This window comes from Festucalex cinctus, chromosome 10, assembly GCF_051991245.1.
Source record: "Festucalex cinctus isolate MCC-2025b chromosome 10, RoL_Fcin_1.0, whole genome shotgun sequence".
Taxonomy (NCBI): Eukaryota; Metazoa; Chordata; class Actinopteri; order Syngnathiformes; family Syngnathidae; genus Festucalex; species Festucalex cinctus.
Window position 1 is genome coordinate 29,099,849 of NC_135420.1, and position 23,320 is coordinate 29,123,168.

The 23,320-nt window shown below is 44.7% G+C and overlaps 2 protein-coding genes across 4 annotated transcripts in view; both read left to right on the top strand.

Moving 5' to 3' along the window:
* zc3h3 (zinc finger CCCH-type containing 3) overlaps positions 1-23,320 on the top strand; it is a 101,814-nt gene that overhangs the window by 32,438 nt on the left and 46,056 nt on the right. The window contains exon 1 of one of the 3 annotated variants that reach the window (XM_077535151.1): positions 9,506-9,867. The exons of the other annotated variants lie outside the window; for them this stretch is intronic. Coding sequence (XP_077391277.1) covers positions 9,615-9,867 — 253 coding nt within the window. The 5' untranslated portion in view covers positions 9,506-9,614. Of the gene's footprint in view, positions 1-9,505; positions 9,868-23,320 lie in introns of those variants that run through there. 3 annotated transcript variants of the gene reach the window in all.
* On the top strand, positions 3,934-7,013 carry mafaa (MAF bZIP transcription factor Aa). Its single transcript, XM_077535250.1, has one exon. It carries the CDS (start codon positions 4,671-4,673, stop codon positions 5,685-5,687), a length of 1,017 nt encoding a protein of 338 aa, XP_077391376.1. The 5' UTR covers positions 3,934-4,670; the 3' UTR covers positions 5,688-7,013.

The following is a 23,320-nucleotide window of genomic DNA, read 5'->3' on the forward strand; positions in this document are numbered from 1 at the left end:
TGAGGAGTCGAGCGAGTCATTTCATACAAGTTGCAAGTTTGCCCACTCTGTCCGGATTCCTCTTCTCATGCATTTTTTATTTTTTAATTCTCTTTAAGTCCAAACGCGTTTTGACAAATGTCAAGTTTGTATGAATGAGTCGTGCTTACATGTGCTAAAAAAAACCCAAAAAGTGCTCAAACTCCTGATCACTATTAAAGCTGATCCGTGCGGTGTGCGGCATTAGCCTCTGATAACCTAATCAGCTCCAAACCCCGCCCATTGTCGGTGGGTGCGTGTCCACCTCCGCTCCGCATCCTTTACCTCTGCTAAATGTCCGTTTTGCTTCCGTGGGCGAGAAGTGTGAAGACGCACAATGAAAAAGCCTGACTTTACTCAAAAAAAAAAAAAAAAAAAAAAAAATCCTGAAGCCATGCAAGGCACGGGTTGCAGATGATGACGCTTCCTCGCCCTCCCCTCCCAACAATGAGCGGACCACGGCAGAGCTTCTTAAATGCGCCTTTCAATGCCGACTGCTTAGCTGGACGTTTGCAGGCGTATTTGAGCCCCAAAAAAAAAAAAAAAAATCGGCTCATGACCGAGTGCACCTCACCTCCAAATACCTTTTTGATATGATTTGCTTTCATTTTGCGCTCGGCAGCAAAAGATTTGGAAGGGCGGAGCTTCTGGGTTGACCGGCTGCTGGGATGGGAAGTTTTCAGCTCAGCGGAAACTTCCGCTTCCTTGCACCCGTTTTGAGAGATTCTTCTTGGCTGCTAATCGGCTCCCGGTTTGATGACGCACATCCGAGATGACACGTTTGCTCAAGTAACATTCGATCGTGTTATTATTTTTTATGATATATTGTGGCTGTGAAAGAAAATCGACGGTCAAAATGGGTTGACACAAAAAAATTTCTGCCTCGAAACAGGAGACAGGAAGTTTAGTCAAGTGAACGAATCAATAGGATAAACAATTCGGAAAACATTTGGTAGTGAAAGCTCTAGTTATTATTAATAATTAATCACATTTGTTTCTATGAAGTCATGTCAATGATTTTTCACAATTAAGAAACGGATAAATCTAGCCGATACAAAAAACATATTGCATTCACTTGGGGGAAAAAGTTTTGGAGGTTTTTTTTTTTTTTTTTAGGAGAAATTTATTATTTTTGCACGAATGATGAATTTGTTTTGTCTTTATTTTTATGGAATATTTTTTCTGTTTGTGCTGATTTTTTTTGTTTGTTTTACAGAAGTTTTATTTTGTTTTTTTTGTTTTTTTTTCCCTTATTTTTTTTTATGGGGGATATTTTATTCAATTTTCTAAAAAAAAATTCTGTTTTCTTTATTTGGGAAGATTTTATTTTACTGAACTTTTTTTTCAGTTTTTCTGAATATTTTTGCCCTGTTTTTCTATTTTTTTGTTTTTTTGATTTTTTATTTTTTTTCTGGAATATTTGGGAAGATTATATTTTATTGAATTTTTTTTCCCCTTATTTTTTTCTGTTTTTCTGAATTTTTTTTGTTCCTCTTCTTTGAAATATCATTTTAATTAACGACAGAGAAAAAACATATTCACTGACTATCTGTTTTTTTTTTGTGTTTTTTTTTTTTATAATGGCACAAGCCTGCAGCGCTACTCATGAAGTCCTTGAGGGCCATAGGTGCCCACGGGCACCATGTTGGTGCCCCCTGTTTCTCATCCCCATATCTGCCAAGTCCGACTTTAGTCTCGTATGTGACGACTTAAAAAAAAAAAAAAGTCCTGGAGCCGTCCGTCCCTGCGCTTTGACCGTGTCGCTGCGATCAGACGAACCTCTGGGGGGCGCTGCTGAAACGACAAACGAGGTCAGGTGCAGCCGCGTCGCAGTTGAAGTGGCGCTCCCCCCGGTGCGTATCACCGGTATCGCGCGCCAACGGCGGAGGAGGCGCACGCAAAAACCCGCCGCGCGGCTTAACGACACGTCGATGCAATTTGCGCTTAATTGCGAATGAAAATCCCGCCGAGGTCCGTCGGGACCATCCAATCATACTTAACCCGCGCGCGTGCGGCCGCCGCACCGCCTCGGCGGAAGTGCCAATTGATTTTTTTTTTTTTTTTTTTTTAGCCGAGGCGAGCGGGGTCTTTAAAATCGATCGGCGATTGATTGATCGGCTGCCGTCGCGTGCGCCCGATGAGCCTGGCGACGATCCCGATCAAGCTAATCAACGGCAGCTGTTTGTTGATTAGCGTCTCCTCCGTCAATGAACGCTTGACATTCCATTTCTGATATTTCTTTGCAGCTGTTTTGCCGATTGATCGGTCCGCCGGCCTTTTAAATGAATTGCGGTTGACACGGCGCCATTAGCAGCCTGACACGCCCTCCAAAATGTCCATTAAAAGAATTAAAAACACCTTTCACACTTGCACATTCAACATAAAAAAAATCATAAAAATTCCAACATTATCAGCCGTGCAATTTATTACAAATTCTTTCTGTCTGCGTTTTTCTTCCTCCTTCCAACTCACACGTGTGACGTTATCGTGAGCTTTTTGCCGATTGTGCAAGAATTGACTTATTGGAAGGAAACGCAGCAATGACTTGAAAACGGATGAGTTAAGAATAAGACGATTTGCGTCATCTTTCCACCTGTTTTGCACGCATGTTTACTGAGGGTGGTCAAGAATCTGCGTAGGAGATTCTTGCACTGATGGATCAATTTGTTTGTCTTTTTTTTAAGTTTTATGGAAGATTTTTTCTTTTTTTACACAAATTTTATTTCTTCTTTTTTTTCGCATTTTTTGTTGTTTTGGAATATTTTATTCTGTTTTCTGATTATTTTTTTTCCTGGAATAGTCTGTATATGGGATATGGGAGTACTTATTATTTTAGTTTAGTTTTAGTTATTTTATTTTATTTTTTTTAGTTTAATGGAATAATTTTTTTTGTTCTTCTGATTTTTTTCCATTTTTTTGTTGTTTTTGAATATTTTATTCTTTTGCTGATTTTTTTATTTTTTTATTTTACAGAAATTTTGTTTTTCTGAATATTTTTTTGTTCCTGTTTTTTTTAATGGAATATTTTTTTCTGTTTTCTGATTTTTGATTTTTTTTTCTTCCCTGGAATAGGAGAGGATTTTATTTTATTGAACTTTTTTCAGTTTTTCCATTTTTTTCTGGTTTTCTGATTTTTTTTTTTTGTTCCTGTTCTTTTGTTGTTTTTTTGTCGGGATTTTTTTTCTGCTCTTGCTGATTTTTTTTTTTTTGTTTTTAGAGATTTTATTTAATTTTTCTGATTTTTTTTTTTTTTTATATTTTATTCTCTTCTTTTTTTCTGAAAGTCTGTATTTGGGATGATTTTATTTTATTGAACATTTTTTTTCAATTTTTTTCTTTTTTTTTCCCCTGTTTTTGGTATCCAAAAATTTCTTGCAATATCTCAGCGTTTTTAAAAGTGCAGACAATTTGCAATTTTCACTGCCCACAATTTGCTTTGTCAGGCCACATAACATGATGTGGTGGTCCAGATCTGGCCCCCGGGCTGCGAGTTTGACACCTATGAAGTACTACTTTGTTATTCAAAACAGAACCGCACGACTGTCCTTAAAATGCGCACATTTGGATTGATGGAATAATGTTTTGGAGTCACTTTTTTTCTTTTCTTTTCTTTTGTCATTTTGACTCGCCACGTGCGCTTCCAAAGTGTCTCCTCATTTTCCCGGTCTGGGCCTGCCGTGCAGTTGCACCTGCTCGGTCACTAGAGGGGGGGATCCGGCAGCCTGCACCTGTTCCCCCCCCCCCCTAACCCCCTCCCCGTTCTGGATGTTCGACTGCGCTCGCACTTAAACGCTTCGCGATAGGCCAGTTGCAACGTGTGCTCCCCCCCGCCCCGCCCCCTCCCATTGGCCCCCATCGCACCCCACCCGCCTGGGAGGACCCGAGTGCCTTTATAAGTGCACGTTTGCCTTTCAGCGCCTCAGTTGCGTGTCGGTGCCGTGAAACGGCAGAAACAAATTTACGGAGCAACAAAACAACAAAAGTGGAATTTTTAAAAACAAAACAAAACAAAAAAAAAAACGTCCCGCATGCAATCAGCGTCCACCAGCGGGGATCGAAGCTTTTTGTAAGTAGAACTTTTCAAACGCCGCATGCATGAGCGCAAGCGCACAAAAAAAAAAAAAACACCGGGGACCAGACTGGCAAGGAAAAAATATCCCCAACGTCAGATTTTGGGGGGCACAGTGGACTACGCATGCGCGTGACATAAAAGTTTTCGAGCAGGACGAGCAAAGACTCCCGATTTGTTGCGAGAGGAGGACGAGGAGGAGGATACAAATCGAGTGCGAGGAGGACTCATGTGAATGTGGCCGGCGAGGTGAAGCAAGGACACGCGACAGCTTTCCAAATTCATCGGCTTCGAGTTTCAGCCACCCGGGGAGGGTGTTGAGGGTCGCTCCTGGTATTAAAACTCGCATTTGACCCGGGATAAGTTGTCAACAAGAAAGAGCGGAGCAGGTGGACAAAGTTGCTTCACATGCGAACGTATATAGAATTTGGGTGAGTTCAGTTTTGGGCCCCCACCTTATTTAGAGGCCCGCCCGGCGGTGCGTCGCTTCGGGACGAACCAGCCCACCGGCACCGGCACCGGCACCGGCGCCAGCGTCGCTTTGGCTGCGAGGGGCCCCATCGCCGCCGTCGCATGGACTGACATGGCCAGCGACCTCGCCATGAGCGCCGAGCTGCCCAACAGCCCGCTGGCCATCGAGTACGTCAACGACTTCGACCTGATGAAGTTCGAGGTGAAGAAGGAGCCGCCGGAAGCCGAACGCTACTGCCACCGGCTGCCGTCCGGCTCGCTCTCGTCCACGCCCATCAGCACGCCCTGCTCGTCGGTGCCGTCGTCGCCCGGCTTCTGCGCGCCGAGTCCCGGCGGCGTTGGCGGCGTCGGCGGCGGCGGCGTTGGCGCGCAGCCCGGCGGCCAGAGCGGGATGGCGAGCAGCGTGGGCGGAAGCGGAAGTAGCAGCAGCAGCAACAACAGCGGAAATCACAACAACAGCAACGGCGGCAAACCCCAGCTGGAGGACTTGTACTGGATCCCCAGCTACCAGCATCACATCAACCCGGAAGCGCTCAACCTGACCCCGGAAGACGCGGTGGAGGCCCTGATCGGCAACGCGCACCACCACCATCACCACCACCAGGCCTACGAGGGCTTCCGCGGGCAGCAGTACGCCGGCGAGGACCTGTCGTCGTCGTCGGCGGCGGCGGCCGCGGCGGCGGCCCACCACCACCACCACCACCACCACCAGGCCGGCCACCACCATCACCACCACCACCACCACGCGCGCCTCGAGGAGCGCTTCTCCGACGAGCAGCTGGTCAGCATGACGGTGCGCGAGCTCAACCGGCAGCTGCGCGGCTTCAGCAAGGAGGAGGTGATCCGCCTGAAGCAGAAGCGGCGCACGCTCAAGAACCGCGGCTACGCGCAGTCGTGCCGCTTCAAGCGCGTGCAGCAGCGGCACATGCTGGAGACGGAGAAGTGCACGCTGCAGAACCAGGTGGAGCAGCTCAAGATGGACGTGGCGCGGCTGGCCAAGGAGCGGGACGTGTACAAGGAGAAGTACGAGAAGCTGGCCGGCCGGACCTACGCGGCCGCCGCCGCCGCCGCCGGACCGCCGCCCAACTCCAGAGGTCCGTCCGGGAAGCAGGCCGACTTCTTCATGTGAAAACAGAGCGACGGACGCTCGACGCTCGACGCTCGACACTCGATTGGATTTGGCTTGGACGGAACGAGCAACCCGGAAGTGGCGTTCGCTACTTTTCCCAACGAGCGAATTTGTAAGTCTTAAAAACAAACTTTATCGCGTCCAAAACTGCTCTCCAAAGTCTTAAGTGACATTTTAGCGACTTGAGTGTGAATAAATCAATCGCAGGACATTAATTTCAAGTTTTGAATCTTGCCCTTTGCTCATTTTTGCAACCCAGCATGCAGGACATGTACGGTTCAAAACCTTCCTGACAAACTTCCACGTGTATACGGACAGCATGCAGGTTCTATCTTCCTCTTCCTCTTCCTCTTCCTCTTTCATGCGTCAGCCCTTGCCAGATGTTCCGCAACATTTACGGACTCAAATGCAACACAATCCGCTTCTTATTAATTGCGAAAGACAAAAAAAACGAACAAAAAAACGGCTATTTTCAATCGATTTTTCTAAAGAGATTTGCTGAGCCAGATTTTAGACGGTATTTATTTGCAAGTGTACATAAAAAAAATGTAGAGAAAAGTGACGTGTTTATTTTAAAAAGAAGACAAAAAGAATTTGTTGCTTGGATGGTTCCAACTTTGTCTTAATGACTACAAAAACGATGTTTGTATGTTGCAGCATGCAAATCGTCTCGTGTGTCCTTTTTCAAACATGCAAAAATGTGTCAAATTGGGCGACGAAAACTGCACTGAGAACGATTTTTTTTTCTTTTTTAAAGATGAAGCTCATGTTTTGTAGGATCCCTGATGATAAATGATTTTACTTTTATATTTGTGTGATGTAATCGCTGCTAAAACTATGCATCAACTGACAATTCAATTATTCTTTTTTTTTTTTTTTGCAAACGAAAAAAAAAGTGCATTCGGCCTGCTTGCACTCAGTTTTTGTGAATCGGAGGATGCTTGAAGGACTTTTTTTTTTTCACCTTGTTGGACTTTTGCTCATGCAAAAAAAATTGTGGAGCTCCTAAAATCAGCGTTTGGTGACTTTCAGCTGCCTTGACGTGTGTGCAATATTGTGCGGGAAGTGTCCGATGCTCAGCCGACTGCAAGACTAATTGGAAAAAAAGAAGAAAAACCCAATCAATGTGACGTTTATCAATTTCAAATGTATTTATATGTTTCCTTATTTAATTTATCCGACCAACGTCTTATAGCAAAAGCGTTTCAGTCAGCAGTCTTAAAAAAATACAAATAAAATAATAATAATAATAATTCCTGACTTGCTTGATCCTCATCGAGATCGGTCAGAAAACGTGGCAAAGTTGTGCAGAATGCTGTTCATGTATATGTGTAAATAGTTTGTATATTTATTCAATAAACGTGTCAACAGGCAACACAACGTTTGTGGAGAATCTTTATTTTATTTTTTACAATGTGGAATAATTCTGCTGCATGCGGTCCTCATTTTTGACAGAATATGAATCATGCAACAATCATTTTAAATCGCACGTTTAATTGTTTAGTCCACTTTCAAATTAAAATTTGATATATATTGTAATAGTTTTTCGACTGCGCATGACGTCAAGAAAACGTCATTTTTAATTTGACTTTAAACGAAATATTGGATATTAATTCGAGACTCGTTTATTATTATATATATGTCGCATGATCATCAAATTGATGCAATGATTTAAAAAAAAACGTGTTTATTGTTTTGCCTCTTTAGGACACTTTTCTTATTTCTATAACTCCTTATTTATTGTCATCTGGACCAAAAAAAAATGTATTTGTAAATGTTCAGTGTTGTTGAAATGATTTCTACTGCATCTAATTTGCAGTTAAAGGCCGCATCATTTGCACGTGTTGATGATGATGATGATGATGATGATGATGATGATTGTTCGTCTCCATCTTGTCTTCGGCCTCTTGGATGGCCTAAAAAAAAAAAAAGCATCTTGTTGCAAAGGTCGCCAATTTCAAAACGTTCAACTTGAAATTGTGAGGCCTCCTGCATGCCTGCGCGGCGCTCGCGGCCGGCCTGTGACCCGTGAACGCATCACGAAGTCCGCATGCACGCGGGCTGTCGGCCGTGAACGCATCAAATGTTGCGACTTTTCGTGCATGTGCTCGCTCGGGAAGTCGCGTTCGGGTTTCACAGCATGAATGTGGGTGGCTGGTTTTTATTTATTTATTTTTTTGCGTTCTGCGCTGCCTTCAAGTTCAAATATTTTGACGCGAATTCACGTGTTAACGAATATTATCAGTTTAAAATGACATTTCTCTTCAAACGCGTTTTTTTTTGTTTTTAAATGTCCATGCGAGCTTATTAATAACACTTTTTTTCCCTCTGAATATAGTTCTCGAGATATTCCATATTTTTTGTTTTTACCAGCTTATATCAATTGCTTTTCTTTGTCGCCTGATGAGGCTGTATATCTTTCTTTGCAACATATTCTTTAATTTCTCATGTAATATCGACAATTTCTATAAATCATGTTTCATGTGAAAATCAAGCAAACATTAATCGGGAAATGAGGCAATATTATCAGTAAAGGAAAAATAAACAGATGACGTCAATGCGCAACACTTTTATACTTAAATTTTGCGAGCTATCAAAGCACATTAATCACAAATCAGTTCATTGTCAAAAATATCGATCATCTCAAAAACTATATAGAGCCAGTTCAAAGAAACGGACTCAGCATCCCCCCCCCCCCCCCCAAAAAAAATATGCAGAAACAATGAATATGTTTTTTGGCACTTGAAAAAAAAAAAAATATGCGGGCAGTGTCAAATTTTTTTTCAATTCAATGCACTCTAGTAACCGTAGTTATTGTATGCATTCATATTTGTGCACATTTATTTCTAGACTGCTCTTATATTTAAAAAAAAATCTCAATTTTTATATACTATGCAGCTCAAATTGCAGTTCCGTTTTCACTTTACATTTTCCCGCCTGTCAACTCGTTCGACTTTTTTTTTCTTCTTTTTTTTTGTAATTTCTGCTGACTGTGTCCAACTTGTGAGTTGTGCACGTGACAGTCAAATTAGGGGAAAGAAACATATACGTGTATGCAGGTCAACATTGGGTCATGCTGCAGACAAACTTGAAACACGATCATGATGATGATGATGATGGTGATGATGATGTGCGCATGCGTGTGTTTGTGAGACAATCGCCGTAAATCAGCTCATAGTCTCTCCCAGCAGCTGTGTGTGCAGTCTGGAGGATTCCCCACAGTCAGCATCTCTTCCACGCTGCATGAGGACGCATGCGCACTCGCTGAACCCGACCATGCTGCACTTGGACTCAAAGTGCAATGGACGTCATGTTCAAAGCCAAACATAAAGACGATACCCGCGCCATGAGTGACAATTGTCATATTTTGGTACATTTTGGAGCCATGTATTCCGATTAGACTGAATCCGAACGGCCAAACGGAATGAAAACGCTCCTTATAAACACATCGATCGAAATGAAAAGGTTGAAACCCAAATGGAATTTCATTCGGAATGGAGAGGCTGCGTTCGGCAACGCGCATGCGCTGTCTGGACGTAAATGCGTCACGACGTCGTTGTTTCCACCCACTAAAATGGCGGCGTCTCGCCAGAGCGTGTCTGCGGAGGGGACAACTTGTTTTTAAGTAAGTGAAACTTTAGTTTTTTTTTTTATCAAGATATTGCTTCAATAAAAGTGTTCACACTATCACAACTACTGTGCTAAATGACAATATGTAAATGTCTTCGTTGAATGGGGTAGATGCCACGGGCTTCCAACTTCCGGGTGCATCAGCGCCGTTTCCGGCCACTGCTGGCCCGGAAGTCGGAAGTCCCACCTCGTCCGTGGCGTTTGCCGCATTCGAAGATGGTGGAAGTTTTTGGCTATATCCGAGTTTGTTTGTTTTTCCCCCAGTTCCGACCTGAAAGCGTTTGAAGCGAAAGTAAAATGCCGGATAGTGATACATCGTTTTTTTTTTTTTTTTTGGTCCTCAAAACTCATTTTGACCTCCAACAAACTTACTTGCTTGCAATTTTGCTTCATTTTTCGTCTCGGCTCCGTGAAGCGCTTCGGACGACTGAGACGGACGCACTACACACTCGCACGCCGTCGACGGCAACGCACAACCGAGGGGCACAAAGTCAGAAGCGCAAGTATTGGGACGCGGCCCACGCATCGCGAACCGGAAGTGGAATCAAAGGTGAGGGCTGAAAACCCGGAAGTATTTTTTTCATTTTTTTTACTCCCTTCCTAGTGTAAATCTTAGTCTACTCCAAAACTAAGTTTATTTCGTCCCACTCTAACCAGATTCAAATTTACTCTAAAGAGTACAATTTCCACGACAGAATTTACTGCGCCGAAAAATACACAAGCGACGCAGCACACATAGAATGTCAAACGTGGAAATGACATCACGGGTAAAGGTGAAATATAAAAATATAATTAAATTATATATATATATATATATATATGTAACCCATGCAGTGCTGCACCGGCCCCTGCGCACTGGCGAAGTCTGCGTTGTGATATTCGGGATGTGTTGTGGTGCGGAGAGAGACAGCACAGGTATCGGAATGTGGCTGAGATGATTTCGCTTTAATCGCCTATTCCAAATCAAAAAGAAACTGACCCAAGATGGACGCCCACCCAAACACAGTCAAAATTACGGCGTCTCCAGAGGGACAAAAAGAAAACAAGCTACTTGTAAATTAAATTAAATTGTAAAAGGGTGCCACCCTGCGGCAGCCTCCAGTTACTACCCTACATCCACCCCCTCGTTGACTGATGGCGTCCCCGCCATCAAAATCCTATCCACAGCAACCCCAAAACAGCCGGTTTATAACATGTTCAAAAGAAACGCATTCAGTCAGCCATAAACTAACAAAGATGCCACAATGAAAGCAACACCAAAAAGAGAGAGAGAAAAAAAAAGAAAAAAAGAAAACCACCACACACATTTCGATGTGTAAAATTATGCAAAGCATGCTGCTTTCTTTGTTTTGACCCTTTGCCACAACTGCCGTCCCCTTTCTAACCTCCTTTGGTCATCTTCTAACTCCACCACTTGTGCCTCGTAAGATAATCTGGTTGGTGGACGTCGGTTTCTAGATGCATTTCGCCGAGGTACTCTGAGCTCCACTAGGGCCATGTCCCCATTGACATCATCACTCGCCTCTGTATCATGTTGGCCCGTGCCTGTGTTTAACAGTTCCATATTTGAGTCTCCACTCTGGTCCACTGTGTCGGGCAGAAGACTCTCCTCACATTCCTCAGTCTCCTCCATGATCCCAACATCCGCTGCATCGGACTCAGCCTCAGAATATCCTGCGTCTGGATTCAGCTCAACATCCTCACTCCCACCATCTGGTTGCACTGGGAGGAACATACACTGGGTGAGGAGGTTGCGGTGAACCACTCTTTCAGTTTCATCATCTTCAGACCGCAGGACATAAACGGGTACGTTTGGTTGCTTTTTTACCACAATGTATGGACGTGATTCCCATCTGTCTCCGAGTTTCTGCCTTCCCTCAACATGGCATACCTTAACTAGGACTCTGTCCCCAGGACTGAAGGCTTGGCTCCGTGCTCTTCGATCATAGTACTTCTTCTGCTGGCCTTTAGCATGTTGAGATGTCTGATTGGCCTGCGCGTAAGCCTGGGACAAACTGTCATGCAGCGTTCGGACATAGTCACTGTATTCACAGGCTTCGTTGGTGGAATCCAGTCCAAAGATGAGGTCAACCGGGAGTCTGGGATGCCTGCCAAACATGAGGTAATATGGGGTATAACCAGTGGAATCATGTTGTGTGCAGTTGTAGGCATGTGTCATGCAATCCAGGTATTCATGCCAACGGGGTTTCAAGTGTGGCTCAAGTGTACCTAGCATGTTCATGAGGGTCCGATTGAACCTTTCAGTGGTCCCATTACCCTGGGGGTGGTAGGGAGTTGTATGTGTCTTAGTGATGCCAGTACACTTGCACAGCTCTCTCACTACAGCACTCTCAAAATTGCGCCCTTGGTCGGTATGCAATTTTGCAGGGAATCCAAAACGACAAAAGAAGTTCTTCCACAGCACCCGAGCTACCGTGATAGCTTTTTGGTCTCTGGTGGGGTAGGCTTGGGCATACCGAGAGAAATGATCAGTGACGATCAGGACGTTTTCAATGCCTCCTCTTGACTTTTCCAGCGTCAAAAAGTCCACACATAGCAGCTCCATTGGTGCACTGCTGTGGATGCTGATCAGAGGAGCCCTGTTGCCCGCAGTGGGAGTCTTCCTGAGGCAGCATCTTTCACACCGTTCGCACCACGCCTTAATTTCTTGGAACATCCTTGGCCAGTAGAACCTCTCTTTTATCATTTGCAATGTTCGTTCCAGCCCCAAGTGTCCTGAGTCATCGTGGAGAGCTTTTTTTACTGATTCACGCATCGTCTCTGGCAAGAGTAGTTGCTCCACTACACCCTTATGCAGGTCTTTGACACGGCGGTACAGGATACCTTCCTTGATCACCAACCTCCTCCACTCCTTTAAGAGAATGCACACACCTCTCCCCGCCTCAAGCCGCACACTACGAGTAGGTTTCTGGTTTCGACTTTTGAAGTGCGCCACTGGGCCAATCACAGGGTCTCTCTTCTGCTCTGCACGGATCTCCTGTTTCGTCATGGCTGGGAGTGAATCGGTTCCCACATCACTATAGGGCTCCGGTACCTCCGGCGGAGGTGTGTTCTCACCCAGAGGGTTTACAGGCACCGGGGTGGCAGGCACCAGGGGGGCTCGTGGCCCATCGAGGCCCTGTTCACTGAGTGCGAGTTGAGGACAGACCTGCAAGGCTTGAGCTACTTCCTGGTTGGACAGACGTGAGAGTGCATCAGCATTCGAGTTAGTCTGACCCCTCTTGTACTGGATATCAAAGTCAAATGACGAGAGGAGCGACACCCACCGCTGGCCAGTGGCATCCAGTTTTGCTGAGGACCGCACATATTTGAGGGGGTTATTGTCTGTCTGGACGGAGAATTTACGCCCATAGAGGTGGTCATAGAACTTATCTGTCACTGCCCATTTTAAAGCGAGGAACTCGAGTTTATGTGCAGGGTATCGTGTCTCTGGTGGGCTCAAACCCCTGCTAGCATAGGCGATGACTCTTTCAACCCCATCTTGTACTTGCGCCAGGACAGCTCCCAGCCCTCTTCCAGAGGCATCAGTCTGCAGCACGAACGGGAGACTATAGTCAGGGTAGCCCAGCACCGGAGCAGTCACCATTTTTTCCTTTAAGGCCAGGAACGACGACTCACACTCATCAGTCCATAAAAAGGGTGTTTCAGGAGCCACTTTCTTGCTTCCTCTTTTCTTCTTTCTGGGGTCGCCCGAAGTGAGCCGATAGAGTGGAGCAGCGATGGTGGAGTAGCCAGGCACATAGCGCCGATAATATCCTGCAAACCCCAGGAACTGCAGCACTTCTTTTTGGTTTGAGGGTCTTGGCCAGTCCTTCACTTTACTGATTTTCCCTGGGTCAGTCCTAATGCCCTCAGCAGACACTAGGTGACCCAGATACTGCACCTCTTTCCTCAGGAGCTGACACTTTGAAGGCTTCAATTTCAAGCCATGCTCCCGCAGGCGATCAAACACGAGTTGCAGCCTCTGCAAATGCTGGTCGAATGTTTTTGAAAAAATAATGATGTCATCAAGGTAGATTAGGAGATGAGTGAAGTTTAGATCTCCAAAACAGCAGGTCATGAGTCTTTGAAAGGTGGATGGGGCATTCTGCAAGCCGAAAGGCATTCTGTTAGCCTCGAACAGCCCCATCGGTGTGCTGAAAGCAGTCTTGTGCTTGTCCGGTTCAGCCACTTCCACTTGCCAGTAGCCAGATGTTAGATCAAGTGTGGAGAAGTACTTCGCTTGACCCAGGGCCTCCAGAGCCTCCTCAATTCTCGGCAGAGGGAAGGCATCCCTAGTGCTGCAGGAGTTCAGCTTTCTGTAGTCGATGCATAGCCTCAATGTACCATCTTTTTTTGTTACAATCACAACCGGCGATGCAAATGGACTTTTACTTGGCCTGATAACTCCTGCTGTCTCCATCTCTGTCAGCAATTTTCTCACATCTTGCCACTGTGACGGGGGAATTCTGCGGTATGGGATCCTGAATGGTCTTGGATCAACAAGTGGGATTTCATGTGTCACAGTTTTGGTGCAGCCATAGTCCAACGGGTGTTGGGAAAAGACATTTCGGTTCTTTTCAATCAGCTCTTTCAGAAGAGACCGTTGGTGCTCATTTTCCACTGCTGCTTCACTCAAATCCACCTCACTCTTAGTCACCACTTGATTGAGACTCAGGCAGGCTCTTTTGCTCACATCATCATTGCACTTATCCTGTGCTTTATCAGAGAACTCCACAACGTTGTCCACCAGGAAAGCATTGGCTAGCTGTGTGTAAGGCCTAACAGTGATGGCATGGTGAGACAAGTTCACGACTCTGACAGGAGCATAACCCTTCTTGACATCCGCAAGAACTTTTGCCACCAAAAGATTTGAGGGAAGCTGCATGGAGGGGTGGCTTTCAATGAAAGCTGTGTAAGTCTGTGTTCGAGGGCCAGTTTTTATGTTGCACCTCAGGTCCATTTCCTTTCCTGCTGGAATGTGGATCTTGCGACCGACGTACACAGCAGGACCTACCAGGTCATCAGTTTCACCTTCTTCTGGGCCATCAACGGACTGAAAAGCTGTATGCCACTCTGGGTACAATTCTTCAACTTTGTGGAGGAACTGAGAACCATATACAGCTTGAAGGCGACTTTTTGCAGCACGGATGACATTGGTTCCTACAAGCAGCGGGACTGTGGAACGGTACTCGGAGTCAGGAACAACAAAGGTGGGGACGGCCTTGAGATCATGACTCATCACTGTTAGATCAATGTGAAGGACACCATAGTAAGGCACCGGCTGGCCCCCAGCTCCTTCAATAGGGATACAAGAAGACTGGAGGTTCTGCTCTCGAAGGATGGGATGCTCACGCCAATATTTGTGTGTGATGCTTGTCACCTGAGAGCCAGAGTCAATGAGAGCCCGACACATTAATCCAGTAACATCCACTTCACCCTCATTCCTGGGGCCCACCAGTGGGAGGCCCACATCCTGCTCAGTAGTCAGCTCATCTTGTAGGGGAGGGCCTTGGTGCTGGCCCATGGTTGCCCCATCAACCATGGGCTCTAAGCATTTAAAGGATGCGGTGACTGGGGGGAAGTACACTCCTCCGAGGGCTGGGGCCGAGCTGGCTGTGCCCATCTGGGGGGTGGTAACAGTGCTCTGCACACTCGGGCTATATGCCCCTGCTTCCCACATCTGTAGCATGTCACACTCATAGCTGAATTGGCATTTAATGAGGAGGGTCGAAACCCGGGAGAGGGTGTAGGTGTGGGCGTCCCAATTATTTCTTCTAAGTGCGCCAGCTTTTCCATGTTTTTCTCTTGGTTGAGGGCCAATCTTTTTACCATCTCAGTTAGCTCTGTGAGCTCGGATGCATGCTTGGAACCCTCCACCTTCACATTACTGGTATTGGGTGCAACGTGTACCTGTGTGTAGGTTTTCTTCGACTTTTGCGGAGACTGGAACTTTCTATTCTCTTTTGACATGTTGCGTAACTCAACTTGCAGCTCTCTGAAGCTTAAAAGTCTGGGCTTCATTGGCGCGATTCTGGCAAACACCTCCTCATCATTAAGTCCTCTCAGGAATTGTCGAGTTAATTTACTGTCACGGTCTGGGAAGGGCTGGCCAATTCCTTGTGTTTCTTCCACCACTCTCAGCGTTGCTTCCAACGCTATGGCATATGAGCAGGCTGATTCTCCAGGTCGTTGACTGCGCTCATAAAAGTCAGCTAGAGGATCCAGAGAGCCATGCGCATCACCATACTCCGCTCTCAGTTCTTCAAATGCCCTCGCTGGAGTCTGTTCATCAGGTGACAGGTTCAACACTAACTTTCTTGCTTCGCCGCTTAGATGACGCACCACAGTGGAAAAACGGAGGTGTGCCGGCAGCTCAAGTGCCTCCAAAAGGTACTGCATATCTCGTATCCAATCCTCAACAAGTGTCTTGCTTTCAGCATGACCTGTAAACACTTGGACATTTTTAACTTGATGTGTCTGCACCAACCCACCGTAAGCCAGTTGTTGAGAACCTGGGTAAATGACAGGTGAGGGCATGTGGGCACTGGAGGGTTGACATTGAGCAAGAGCATTCATAAAACTACTTGGATGCACAGTGGGGTGAGGAATGTTTGTTGTTTGCGCCGGGATGGACACCTGGGGTGGGACTGTGTTCTGACGAACTGCACTAGCCATGTTTTGTGGAGTGGGAGAGCCTGCACTGGGACCCCACATACCTGTAGATGGGTGTAGCGGGTAGGAAACACCATCTGGCCCTTGCTGGTATGGAATGGGTGCTGATGCTATACTAGCTGGAGCAACTGACTGAGTAGGATGGGGGTCTTGGCGGGAGGCATTCGGATATGCAGTCTGGAAGCTGGCCATGGAAGCATGAGGCATGGGGGTTGACTGTGAATAGTCCACGAATGATGGGACATCCGGGTTACAACTTTGTGAGGTATTGCGAGCCTCTGTTAGGGGTTGCATGCCGGTTCGTTGTTCACAAGGGTTAGTTTGTTGGTAATTTAGAGAAGGCAGATGTGATGTAGGATCATCAACAATGACTTCAAGTGGTGGGGTGCGAGCTGCTCCCACCCGGGGTACTGGGGGAGTCATCAGCGCATCTAATGGAGGCATAACTGGTAAACCATAAGGCGGCCCATTTGAGTAGTGCCTGGGAACTGGGGTGGGGGAAGCTAAGAAGTGAGTCATTGGAGGCTGGGCAGAAGCTCCTAACCCTGGAACAGTTGGTTCTCTATTGGCATAGAGGGGCCGCACAGTTGGTGGGGGTGTTAGCGCTGGATGTAGGGATCGACTATGTGTCGGTGGTCCATATGCATTGCGCTGCGTATGAGTGTCAACAAAGCTGGTGTTGTACTCACCGCATTTGGGTCTTACTACCGGATGAGGAGGCGCGGTCTTGTCATCTGCCATCGTCCTCGCACACTCGTGAAAAATTTAAATCCTACCCTACTTGTGGTTGAGGCACTCCACCAGACTGAAGAAGGATAGGGAGCAGTGGCAGAGGGTCTTTTTGAGCCAAACCGTGTCACTAAGAATTCACAAAACAAACACTTCAGTACACAATAGAAAAAAAACTAAAGCAAAATTATTTTGTTGATGTCTCAGAGGGCCACATCCGGGTCGCGGCACCAAGATGTAACCCATGCAGTGCTGCACCGGCCCCTGCGCACTGGCGAAGTCTGCGTTGTGATATTCGGGATGTGTTGTGGTGCGGAGAGAGACAGCACAGGTATCGGAATGTGGCTGAGATGATTTCGCTTTAATCGCCTATTCCAAATCAAAAAGAAACTGACCCAAGATGGACGCCCACCCAAACACAGTCAAAATTACGGCGTCTCCAGAGGGACAAAAAGAAAACAAGCTACTTGTAAATTAAATTAAATTGTAAAAGGGTGCCACCCTGCGGCAGCCTCCAGTTACTACCCTACATATATATATATATATATATATATATATAGTTCTAGTTTTATATAAAATACATATAATATATATCTATATATCTATATATATATATATATATATGTATATATATATATATGTATATGTGTATGTGTGTGTATATGTATGTATATATGTATATGTATATATATATATATATATATATGTGTATATATGTATATGTATATATATATATATGTTCCGCTCGCGGCCCACCCAGAAAATATGTTGAGCTGTAAAAAGTGCTCAAAACATAATTGACATTTTTGATAAATCACCTGCTTGCTGTTAATGCTTCATAATTATTACGCCTCCTCCCGATGATTGAGTTAGCGACCCAGGGCAAGAAACCTCCGTATCACGTAAGGACCCGAAGGGGGGGGGGGGGGGGGTAGTTGTGCTGGTATCTGGACGGGGGTGTCGGTTCCCACCCGATACGCCCAGAAAAGCAATTTGGCACAGGTGTTGAGCCGCTGTGACCCCCGCCAGCGTGCGCTTCGCTTTCCATCCTGTCACACACGACCGCGAGACGTGCGCACACGCACGCACGCGCGCTGACATGCCGCACGCTGAGTCGGCAAATTCAAACGTGCTTTCGCAGGCGAAATTTTGCCCAAAGCAGCAAAAATACTAATAAATAAATAAAAAGAACGGCTTCCCGTTTTGTTTTTGTTTTTTTTTAAGCGTATAGCAACAAACAAATGTAAAAAGTCGCAAACAACCAAACGAGTAAACGAGCCTGCGAGCTGAGATGATGTGCTGATCACTGAGAAGAGAACAGACGCGCGCGCGTCAGCGACTGACGTCGGCTTTTGCAGGGGAAGTGGAAAGAAATTGACGTTCGTGATGCTTACAAAAAAACAATAACATAGCTGCATTCATTCGTGTGAGACTTCAGGGATTTATTTATTTTTTTGACATTTTTTAATAATGTGTAATTGCACATCCACTTCAGTAGGTGGCAGTGGCGCTGTACAGGTACAGGTATTGATCCGATACCAAGTAAATACAGGGCCAGTATCGCCGATACCAATATTGATACTTTTTGAAAATGATAGTATATAATTAAAAAAAAAAAAAAAAGTAGCTGTATCATTTCAATCTATTTATGTTCTATTTCTTTTTATAAGGACAAAGTTAAAGTGCACAAAGGGATCATGCGAAAAGAAATACAATAAACAAATAATTTATCGTACTGTTCAGAAACTACAAATACATATAAATAACTAAAAATTCTGCCTTCATCACATTTCTTTCAACCTAAATAAACAAGATGTTAAAAAACCCTATCAAGCCAAACGTATCATATAAAATACAAGATATTTTTAGCTCTCTATTTCACGAGTATAATATATAAAAGTGGGTCATCATCCAAAACCAGCCTGGACAATCGGTGTAAGTTATCTCCATGACAGCAACTTCAAGGTCGTAGTTCGCCCCGGATCTCATCACGACCAGCCAGTGTAGAACCCGTAAAACGGCATCCAAAACGGTCACTGACAACTAACTTCACGACTGATGAGCTGGTGACGGCCGCTTTCATTAAATGCTGGCAAAATTGCTTTCATTGCGCGCCGAACAACAAAAGTTTTTAATGATGGTTTATAACAATTTGACAAAGAAACCAGAAGAAGTCATGCGACATTCCTGTACAATTTCACACTACAAGTGCGGCACGTTGCCGGCATGTCTTTCTTCATCCTGCACATGACGCCGGGCGGAGAAATAAACAAAAGACCGAGAAGCGTTTTGCGGTGAAAGAATGCAGAATCAGCGCTCGGAGTTGTGAACGTGTCATGGCGGCCTTCATTTTTTGTGACAGATGATATGTGAGGAGAGCGAGAAGGATGTGAAAAAAAAAAAAAAGGAACTAACGAAAGAGAAGTTGATGGAAAAGAGGAGCTGCTTGTCTAACATGCTGCCGTTTCATTTCCAGCTTTTTTTTTTTTTTTTTTTTTTTATATGTGTGTGTGGTTAGACATGTTGGCAGTTTGGGGCCAGCAGTTCTACTCTTTTGCGGTCTTGTCTCAAAAAGGTAAAACTCTTGCTCGTCTTTATTGTTTTGTTCCGAGCAGAACACTCATAAAGGAGTTTGTCTCTCGTTTTAAAAAACGTATAATAAAATATCTCGCAGTGAATATCGTGCCTGGTGCTTCTGCTATTGTCAAACTTTTACTCATATACTAAATATTGTGTGACATTATACACCTTGTCGCAAGTCGTGTTTTGGAAATATAAGCGAGCATGGCAATATATCAAAGGCGGGAAAATTCGAGTTGCAGGCTGTGTTAGATGTTACTTTTAACGCATACCACAAACTACACAAAAAAACTGGACAACGGGAGGCAAATGGCCCGCAGACCACAGTTTGGACACCCCTGTTCAAGGTGGACCAAAAGTGCATGTGATACGATGATGCAAAGATACGTCGTCTTCTACTTTTTGGGCGAGAGCAGCGACTCAAATCGCTCATTCGACGAATTGTCATGTCTGGGTTAAGTTTGAGTTCATGACCTGTTAAGTTGGGAGGTCAAGTGTCTGTTTTGAGATGATGCAACCGTGATATAACCATCTAGTTTCAACTGGTTTTCGGCTCCGTGATGTTTGTCAAGGATCTTTTATGCTATATGATGTTTGTTGTTGTCGGGAACAATCTCTAATTACTGGCTTAACAGCCAATCAGAGCATTCCATGTCAGTACTAGTAACTCACATGTGTGGCCACAACCAATCAGATTGATTGACTGTCGATTTAAGGGTCTGAGAATGGTGTGCGTTTTGCCGGATTATTGCCCACCTGTTCCTATGTACAGCATCTCTGAGTTTCTGCCTCTCGATGCGAAGAAATAATCAATCTTATTCGTGTCTGCGCCTTCGGGATCCGACTCCAGCATACAACGCTAATTTACCATATTTATTCGTCACAAATTCATATCCAATATACAAATATAGTTGATCTGCCACGTGTTGGCATTGACAGCAAAATTCTGAGTTTTATATGTCGTTGCTTGTGTAGCTGATACGTACGTACCGCTCATCAAATGCTTTCAGTACGTTACCTGAAATTCTCCACGGAGTCGATCAGCACGTGAGCATTTTCATATTTGCACGCAATCAGTGTGGCAAGCAGTTGGGGACACGCGTGAGCGACCAAACCCGCCGCACTCCCCCTAAGTCTGATAGGCCCCATGAATAAGTCATTCTTCACCGTCCACTCACTTGGCCCTCTTTCATCGATTAAATTTGCATGGCCTTCATTGTTCTGAGACCGACATTTGCTTTCAAATATTCCACATCTTGTGAACACAAAGCAATCAAATATCTTACACAGGAGAGCGTTCAGCATTCACACAATTGTTATTCCTATTTTTTTCACCACTTATTTGACATGCATCTCCGTCCACATATTTCACATCATTCCAAAAATCTTCACATCATCACGTTTCAAAAATTCACGCCACGGTGGCTCGTATTTTACTCACTCCAAATATTCACCGTTTTCCCCAAATTCATACATAAATTCACCATTCATTACTAATGAGGTGTCATTTGCCCTAAAGATTGTTTATCATTCGTTCCAGTGGCACATTCAACATTGCACATTTACAATCCGTTCTTCCCTTTTGAAATTGAAACAAATCAAAACAAAGTCACATGAGCGGCACCTTGCCGAGATAACAAACGAAGTTGCCGGCGTAAGCAGGATCATCCTCGTTCCTCGCTGGTGTCTTGGGGCGATATCGGACGGCGTGCATCTCGTATCGCATGTCATTACCGCGTTGCAGAGTCAATATTTATTAGGCGTGCATGAGCACAATCGAACGCGGCGGCTGTCCAAGATTTAACTTCAGCTTGGAGTCTTGGTATGTTTTGAGTATGCGGGTTTTCGGGTTCTGAGGCTGTGGAAGCTCCTAATGAATTTGTGCCGACTTTTAGATTGGATTGCAATGCGGCGTCTTGTGACTGACTAGACTGTGACGGACGGACGGACGGACGGATGGACGGATGACCCTAATGGCGAACGTCACCTTCCTCCATCTTCCATTTTCCTGAATTATTGAAGGTGGAGCGACATCAACGTTCTACCTATGAGTGACAGGTACACGCGCATCCAAAAAGCATTAAAAGGAAGCCGCCAAACCCTTTTTTGACAATCTTGCAGATTTCACTTCATTCGCTGATTACGGTGACGTTTTTCCGAATTGATCGATAGGCCGGTTGTCCGCTGGCGTGAACATGCGAGTGTCATATTCGAAGCGCGAGTCAGCGTTACGGCGAGCGTTCATCAATATTAATCGGATCTGCCGGGAGCGCGCATAAGCATGAATGAAGACTTGATAAAAAGTCATCATGAGGAGCATCCCAGGTCGTTGGGTGCACGGACCTCAGATCCGCACGTGGACTGAACTATTTTGCTGTGCCACAAAAAATCCAACTTGTGCGCTGTTTATCCTCCAGTTTACGTCGGAGTTCCGTTCCGACGTGAGCGAAGTAACTCGAATTTCCCCATTAAAGTCAATATTTACATCAAAATAATCAATAATAAAACAATCTGAAATAGACTTGGACTTGGACTTAAACTTGACTTTATTGATCCCTTTGGGATGTCCAGCAGTAATCAGAACAGATAATTAAATAGAAAATAATTCAATCAATCAATAAATAAGGTTATTACGCCAGAGAATGAATTAATAATAATATATCAAAATAAAAAAATAAGATGTTGTATGACTGCTACTACTTGAAATCATCCACAAAGGCTCATGCATCAAATTAATTTCCAAAGACTAAAGACTATAATTCATTAGGGGTGTCACGATTCGCCAACTCCACGATTCGATTTAAATTTCGATTTTGGGGTCACGATTCGATTTTTTTTTCGATTTTTTTTTTTTTTTTTTTTTTCGCTCCCCCACTTTATAACACAGAGGCATATGCTTCTGTAGGCTAAGGCTAGTCTATGATCATTGGTTCTATTCATTGTACAGTAAATCTTATTTCAAAAGATCGGCTACATATAGGTGATGCAATTTCCATATTATTTTTGTGTAAATTTATGTAATATATGATAATTGACATTAGGCAGGAATGATCAAATTCAAAGAATTTATTTACAATATAAAGTTAACCGTCTTGTTCTTACTGAAGTGTAAAATAAAAAATAAAAAAACAAAAACAAAAAGTCACAGTGGGTGCCTGCCATCTATTGACTGTTTTTGGTTACAACAGTGTGCTGTGCGTTCCTCTTAAAATAATGTGCAATGTGCAACAACAACAAAAAATATATTGTATCCAAAGTCATGGAACAAATACAGCCTGAACAAACTATATCCCAACATTTACAGTTGCTGGGCATACTGTAGCGTGGTTCAAGTACACTAATTAAATGTTTGAATCCAGCGTTTTCCAAGGCTGCAGGTCTGCTGCTATAAATAGACCTATGGATCTGGCGTTTCGCGCGAGCTGAAGTGTGTGGAAGTTTCACTGTAAATGAGGATGAAATAGTTGGTTGGACCGTTGTTTTCCCACTTCTAGTTGAATTTGATAAATCTAAATCTTTGTGATGCCTGCGTAAATGTCCCGTCATGTTTGTCGTGTTTCCCGTTGTTATAGGCTGGCGGCTCGGGCCCGCCGCCGGCTCCGCTCCCCTAGTATGTATGTGTGTGTTTGTGTCGGCTGGTGCCCGTATAATGGTACTTCAGTTTGAATGCGCCAGCGCGACACTCTGATTGGACGACTGTGCCAGCGCGACACTCCGATTGGACGACTGTGCCAGCGCGACGCTATTGTGTATCCGTGTATTATACCCCTATTGGTTATTGTTTCTCCTCCGTTCTGTCAGTTCTGTCAAATGCGGTTATTATTTGTTCACCTTCCACTTTCACTCCCTTGTCAAACCCCTGCCTGAAATTTCAATTAAAACTACTCAGATGTTAAAGTCGACCCGTGTTTATCTACTCTATATTTTCTGTTATTGTGTTACTTCCCTTCCCCTTGACGAGCCGGGCGTAACACCGTGGCCGAGTACAGTACGCGCACATAGCATATCTTGCAACTGTG

What these genes read in the sequence shown, in the direction of transcription:
- mafaa (XM_077535250.1), top strand. Translation starts at nt 4,671, where the DNA reads ATGGCCAGCGACCTCGCCATGAGCGCCGAGCTGCCCAACAGCCCGCTG.